At 52.6% G+C, this 7,404-nt stretch overlaps 1 protein-coding gene across 1 annotated transcript in view; it reads left to right on the top strand.

Annotated features, from left to right (window-relative positions):
* Positions 1 to 5,092: 5,092 nt before the first annotated feature.
* FADS6 (fatty acid desaturase 6) overlaps positions 5,093 to 7,404 on the top strand; it is a 10,696-nt gene continuing 8,384 nt past the window's right edge. Inside the window, 3 exon segments of the mRNA XM_011940954.1 lie at positions 5,093 to 5,347; positions 6,781 to 6,819; positions 6,822 to 6,958. Of these exon segments, the coding sequence (XP_011796344.1) occupies positions 5,215 to 5,347; positions 6,781 to 6,819; positions 6,822 to 6,958 (309 nt within the window). The 5' untranslated portion in view covers positions 5,093 to 5,214.

Raw genomic sequence — 7,404 nt, 5'->3', positions numbered from 1 at the left:
TGGCCAGACTCTAAGACATGGGCCAGGCTCTGGAGTCTGGGTCAGCTGCTGGCCAAGTCTGTAATCCACAGAGAGGCAAGGGAGACATTGGGCTGTGCTGGTGACATGGATTGTGTCATAATATGGGGTCACAGGGGCAGAATGAACTGTTTGGATTTTTTAAAAAGCTGTACTGAGGCTGGGCACAGTGGCTCATACCTGTAATCCCAGCACTTTGGGAGGCTGAGGCGGGTGGATCACCTGAGGTCGGAAGTTTGAGACCAGTATGACCAACATGGTGAAACCTCGTCTCTACTAAAAAATACAAAACTTAGCCGGGCGTGGTGGCGTGCACCTGTAATCCCAGCTACTCAGGAGGCTGAGATAGAGTGAGACTGTGTCTCAAAAAAAAAAGCTCTACTAAGTACCAGGAGCCTGGAGGCAGCTGAGAATGAGGAACAGGTACTGAGACTTTGGGACTGCTTGGCTGTAAGGGATTTATTGCACAGAGGTGATCTAGTGCTTCTCAAACTTTGGTATGTAGCAGAATGATCTGGAGGCCCAGGCTTGCTGGAGAGGAGGACTCAGGCTACTGTGTTTTTACCAAGTTCTACAGATGAATCTGATACCCGCCAAAGTGTTACACCCACACAGTAGCTATCATGTGTGCCAAACGAACGCAGGAGGCCAAGGACACCTCCTCTGAGAAACCTTCCTAGGCTTCTCTACCGGAGCGCTCCACCCGAAACCCAGCACGCATGAGATACCCAGGTAGCCTCAGGGCTGTATTCTGCTTGTGAATGCTGTCTTGTCCCTGTAAACCCAGTGGCTTCATCTTTGCCTCTTTGACTCTTCAGTTCCTGGCACAGATTTGAGCTCTTGGCAATATTCTTCCATCAATATTTGCTGAGATGACCCTGCAGTTGTCCAGGGAACCAGATTCAGGCCTGCCAGCCCCCTCGAAGCTGGGGAGGGAAGGCTTGGCTCCTGCCTCATGTCATGACCCCTGTCTGGTGGACTGCAGTGGGCTGAGGAACAGGGCCCGAGTAGTTTCACTCAAGCCTCTGACTAACCTACGTGGGAGAGTGGGATGTGTCTTGATTTTTTTAGCCCACAGGTGCCCGCCAGCTACCCTCCGGGGAGGGTCCAGTTCCCAGTGTGGGGGAAGGGGCGTACCTATCTCCCCAGTCTGGCTGGCATTGGTGAGGCAAGTGCACTGCCGGAGGAGGGTGCTGGTCTTGTCTGCCACACAAGGTGGCAGTGTCTGGGGCTCACGCCTGTACTCCCAGCACTTTGGGAGGCCGAGGCGGGAGGATCACCTGAGGTCAGGAGTTCAAGACCAGCCTTTGAAGCCATGGTTGGAATCCCAGCCCCACTGGCTGCCTAGACCTTGAGCAAGTTACTTAATTCAACATCTAAGTGTCAGTTTCCTCACCTGATAAGCAAGAGAAATAACATGACCTCCCTCATGAGGCCAGCATGTGAATTAAACGAAACAGTGCAGACCTTAACAGAGGGCCTGGTCCTGACACGCTCCACCAGTGTGATCTTCACTTTCTTTCTCTGGAGTTGACGTGGTCAGCTGCAAGGAAAGGGTTAGCAGTTGTTGTTTGCTTTGTCATTTTTTTTTTTTTTTTTTTTGAGACTGAGTCTCGCTCTGTTGCCTAGGCTGGAGTGCAATGACGCAGTCTCGGCTCACTGCAACCTCCACCTCCAGGGTTCAAGTGATTCTCCCACCTCAGCCTCCCTAGTAACTGGGATTATAGGCACCTGCCATCATGTACGGCTAATTTTTTTTTTTTTGTATTTTTGTAGAGACAGGATTTCACTATGTTGACCAGGCTGGTCTTGAACTCCTGACCTCAGGTGAGCCACCTGCCTCAGCTTCCCCAAGTGCTGGGAATACAGGCGTGAGCCACCGTGCCCGGCCTGTCATGTTTGTTTATTTGTTTAACTGCAAGATTGCAAATCTCAATGGGGCTGTGTATATGCTGGGGGGTTAGGTGCTGTGTCCTCTGGGCCTCTGCAGGGCGCAGAGGACACGTTCTTGCTGCCTAGGACCTCAGAGGATGTCCCGGGAACCTTCCTGGATCTCTGACTCTCCTCCCACGTCTTGGTGCCTTCTCTGTTAGGATCCTTCCTTGTGGAGTATCTGTGCTTTTCCCAAACCTTGACGCTCAGGAGACCTCATCATTGCAGAATAATGCAGCCATAGGCCCTGGGCTCCTTTTGGTGTTTGGCAAATGCTGCAGCCTCAGGCATTAACTGAGTATCACTGGCTCTCCTGGGCGCCCAGCTTTTGCTGGGATTGTCTCAGGGTTTATCAGCTCCAAGCTAGGCCATCGGATCTGGGGGAGGGGCAGATGGGTTGGAGGGGGAGGCTTCCACTCCAGGCTGTTGTTTCTCTCCTAAAGTATCCAACCTCCGAAGACGCATTTGTGTTCCACATAGGAAAGTTCTATCCCTCCAGGTAGCCTAATGCTGACCTTCTCTCCTGCCACCGATAACCCTGGCCTTCCCCAGCGAGAGTGCCTGCCCAGCCCTGTCCTGGATCACCATGGGGACTGCCAGGCGTGTTCTCAGGGACTGCCAATGAGGGGCACTGTGCCGTGCTCAGATGGCCACGGGAAGGTGGGGGGCAGTGTGGGCTGGGCAGGCCCCGTAATTTAAGCCCCGAAGCTTGGGAAAGATTAACTCCTGAAATCAGGCGGCTTTAGGGACTCTCCTGCATGTCACTCACAATCCAAGATGCTCCCCTGAGTGGGAGGGAACAGGCCTTGCCAGTTCCTAAGCTCCAGTGTCTCCTCTTCAAATCCTTTTTGTGAAGTCGGCTTCGTGCTGCAGGGGTGGAACCACAGCTGCTGGACCGGAGCTCTGCCCTGGGGGAGGGGCGCCTCATAGGGGAAGGCCATCGGCTTCCTTTAGGGCTCTTGTGGGGGTGGAAACAGGGTCAGGAACCGCCCTCCCCCCACCTAAGTCGTGATCCTGGAACGTTCTCTTCTCACAGAAGTTCAGTGTGGTCATTACCCTCTGAGCTGTCTCTCCAACCTTCTCTCGGCCGGTTCCCACGCAAACCTCGAGGGTTGTTGCTGTTAGGCAGGAATCTAGACCCAACATGGCGGCGTTACCCGGCGTAGCAGGCCTTTTGCTAAAGACTCCCTTCACCCTTGTACACACCCGCAGACTTACACGCGTCAGAGTTCTGGCTGGGCAACCACACTCCCCTATGACCTGCAGCTCACCTGCATTCCACAAGTTCGTAAACAGCAGTTTCGGTTGACGGTTTCCAAAGACCCCTTCCTCATGACCCTTACTCAACTCCTGCCCTAGTAGTTTTAAGACCCCCCAGGCCCTGTTTGCACAACCAGCTTCCCTACCTCTCGGGCTATAAAAAGCCCCTACCCCTCCTCCCTCAGTGCGACTTCCTCAGCCCACGCCTTTGGACCTAGGAACCTCGCCCGCAAGCCCTAATAAAAGGCTATTCTCACTGCCATTTGCCTTGTGTCTTCGTTCCCGGTTCGGCTCCAGCCTCAGTTTACCTTTACAGTTGCTAAGTTCAACTACGACTTCTTATTTTTTTAATCTTTAATATTTATTTGGAGGGAAAACTCAGATTTGCAGTACAAAAATATACTTTTGTAAAACGCTTTTTATTTTTAAAATAATTATAGATTCACAGGCCTTGCAAAAATAGGACAGAGAGGTCTGCAGTAGCCTTCATCCAGTTTGGCCCAATAGTCACATTTATCTAAGTGTCGTTCAATATCAAAACCAAGGAAATGGACATTGGTACTCTGTGTGTGTGTGTGTGTGTGTGTTTGTGTGTGTGTGTTTGTGTGTGGTGTCCCAGTTCCACCTACATCATGCTCCAATAGATGCTGGGGACATACTGTGAATAAGACCCCGTTCCAGTTGCCCAGGGACTCACAGTGAAGTGCAAAAGAGACACATACAAATGACATCAAAATAACAAAAAATCCTGGTCGGGCGCGGTGGCTCATGCCTGTAATCCCAGCACTTTGGGAGGCCGAGGAGGGCGGATCACAAGGTCATGAGATCGAGACCATCCTGGCCAACATGGTGAAACCCCATCTCTACTAAAATACAAAAAAAAATTAGCCAGGTGTGGTGGCGCTCACCTGTAGTCCCAGCTACTCAGGAGGCTGAGGCAGGGGAATTGTTTGAACCCGGGAGGCAGAGGTTGTGGTGAGCTGAGATTGTGCCTCTGTACTCCAGCCTGGCGACAGAGCAAGACTCCGTCTCAAAATAATAATAAATCCTGATCGCACTAGCTAACGCTTACTGGCTGCTTCCCGCATCCTTTATGTAAATTACCTCATTTCAGAGTCACACCTCCCTACGAGGGTGAAGCTATTGTCACTTTGTAGATGAGGAAACACTGATCCGGGAGGTTAAGCCACTGTGCAATGCCATGCCAGCTGGTAGGTGACTGGGGCAGGCAGAATGTGATGAGGGCATCGACCAGGGTGGAGTGAAAGCTCTGAGAGCTCAGGGTGGGAAGAGCAGGGCAGGGATATCGGACAGTGTCTGGAGATATTTTTGGCTATCAAGATGGGGGTGTGGGCCAGGCTCAGTGGCTTCCATCACCTTGGGAGGCCAAGGCAGGAGGATCACTTGAGCCCAGGAGTTTGAGACCAGCCTGGGAAACACAGTGAGAGCCTGTCTCTAAAAAACAAAACAACAAAACAAAACAAAAATTAGCTGGATGTGGTGGTGTGCACCTGTAGTCCAAGCTACTTGGGAGGCTGGAGGCTAAGGCAGGAGGATTGCTTCAGCCTAGGAGTTCAAGGCTTCTGTGAGCCAAGATTTCATCACTATACTTCATATACTCCAGCCTGGGCGATAGAGTAAAAGTCTGTCTAAAAAAAAAAAAAAAAGAGTGGTGTGTTTGTGTGTGTGTGCGCATGCTACTGGCATCAAGTGTGTAGAGACCAGGGATATTGCTAAATGTCCTACAGTGCACAGGACAGTCCCTGACACAAAAAGTGCCTGAGTCCCAAATGTGAATCATGCACGACTGAGAAACTCCAGGGAAAGTTTCCAGGGGACATGCTATCAGGACAGAGTTGGCCAAACTAAGGAGCAAGAAGGTGGCTCTCAAAGGTCCTGCATTGTTCAACTGTGCCAGACACGGACCCCAGTGTCATTTCTGGTTCCCTCCTCTAGGTATGCACAACCTTCACTGCAGAGCATGCCACGCATGGTCACATCAAGATGCACCATGCCTACACCAACGTGGTGGGCCCGGGGGACTCCAACACGTGGAGGCTGCCTTATCTTAACCGCTATGTCTACATGTTCTTTGCTCCTTTCCTCCTCCCCATCGCCATTCCACTGGTGGCTGTCGGTGAGTGCCATCAGAGCCCAGTCGGCAGTGCCCTGCATGGACCTGGTTCTCCTGCTCTCTTTCCCTGCCTGGCTTCATGGAGGCTGCTTATAGAGGAAGGCCTGATAGATTCTTGCTGAGACAGCATGGTAGGGTAGAAAGAGCCTTGGACCCAGAGCTAAGTCTGGCTCTGCCACTTACTAGCTGGGGACCATGGGCAGATAATTTAACCTGTCTGAGTCTCGGGTCCTGTACCTGCTCCTCAAGTATGGTACCAAAGAAAATGAGATTCTAGGTATAAAAATGCAGGGTCCAGGCATGGTGGCTCACGCCTGTAATCCTAGCACTTTGGGAGGCCGAGGCAGGTGGATTGCCTGAGCTTAGGAGTTTGAGACCACCCTGGGCAACATGGTGACACTCCTGTAATCCCAGCACTTTGGGAGGCCGAGGTGGGTGGATCACCTGAGGTCAGGAGTTGGAGACCAGCCTGGCCAACATCGCAAAATCCTGTCTATTAAAAACACAAAAATTAGCTGGGCATAGTGGCAGGCCCCAGTAATCCCAGCTACTTGGGAGGCTGAGGCGGGAGAATCACTTGAACCTGGGGGGCGGAGGTTGCAGTGAGCTGAGATTGTGTCACTGTACTCCAGCCCGGGGGACGCAATGAGACTCTGGCTAATAAAAATAAAAATAAAAATAAAAAAGAAGTGAGCTCTTCTTCAACATAGTCGGCATGCCTCCCTCCATGCGCAGACGCCAAGCGGTAGGAGATAAAGGCCCCAGTGCCTGCCCTGAGGCAGATGGAGGAACTGGACACGGAGTTCCTCATGGGAGGCCAAGGCTGAGCATTCAGCTCCAGCGTCATTTCCACAGGGACATCTCCCTGTTTCCTGCTCAGGGAAGGCCCCAGAGTAGAGCTTCCTGTACTTCCTTGTCTAGCACTTACCACAACTGCTGTTAACTACTTAATTACTTAATTCCATAATTGTGTCCTGTCCTGCACCCACTGAAGCTCCTGGTCACCTCCAAGTTCCTGACCTAGGACAGCACCTGGCAGAGGAAGCACTCGACACTGTTAAACTTGATCTTGAATGATGAGTAGGATCTTGACTGGTGAACAGAGCAGGAAGGGTCTCTTCAGGACGAGGCATGGGCATTGTGTGATGAGACTGAGTGGTAGGCAGTTGAGAGCATTAGGGAACCACGGGACCTGAGAGGTGCCCAGGCTAAGCCCCTCACTGTTCAGATGGGGAGGGAGGCCCAGAGATGGATGAGACTCAGTGCAGAAAACAGAGAGGGTCGTCACTGCAGCTGGGCCAGGAACCCCTCTACCAGGTCCCCCAACATGGGAGGTGGAGGACATGAGAATCCCCTGGGTAGCATGAGATCCCAGGACACCTGCAGTGGGGTGGGGAGGTCCAGGCTACCCGGCGTGACCCACGTGTCTGTCACAGCACATTGGCTGCCCATGTTCTCCTGGGACAACAAGCCCCGCCAATACACGTGATGAGCCTGGGGGTGCTTAACTTGGCCCAGGCGCCTGTGCTGGACTGGGCGTTCGGCCACTCGATCATCAGCTGCCACGTGGAACAACACCTCTTCCCCAGGCTCTCTGATAACATGTGCCTGAAGGTAGACGAGGGCTGGGCTGGGGGTGCTGGAATGAAGGGACTGTTAGAGAGTGGAAAGGAAGATTCTTCAGCCCAGCGGGGTCGCTCACACCTATAATCCTGGCACTTTCGGAGGCTGAGGCGGGCAAATCGCTTGAGCCCAGGAGTTTGAGAGCAGCCTGGGCAAGATGGTGAAACCCCGTCTCTACAAAAAATTCAAAAAATTAGCCAGGTGTGGGGGCACATGCTTGTGGTCCCAGCTGCTTGGAAGCTGAGGTGAGGACCACCTGAGTCTGCGGAGGTTGAGGCTGCAATGAACCATAATCGTGCCACTGCACTCCAGCCTGGGTGACGGGGTAAGACGCTGTCTTAAAAAAAAAAAAGGCCAGGCGCGGTGGCTCACGCCTGTAATCCCAGCACTTTGGGAGGCCGAGGCGGGCGGATCACAAGGTCAGGAGATCGAGACCA

Source organism: Colobus angolensis, unplaced genomic scaffold, assembly GCF_000951035.1.
Source record: "Colobus angolensis palliatus isolate OR3802 unplaced genomic scaffold, Cang.pa_1.0 Scaffold1, whole genome shotgun sequence".
Lineage (NCBI taxonomy): Eukaryota > Metazoa > Chordata > Mammalia > Primates > Cercopithecidae > Colobus > Colobus angolensis.
This window is presented reverse-complemented; position numbering and strand designations above follow the sequence as displayed.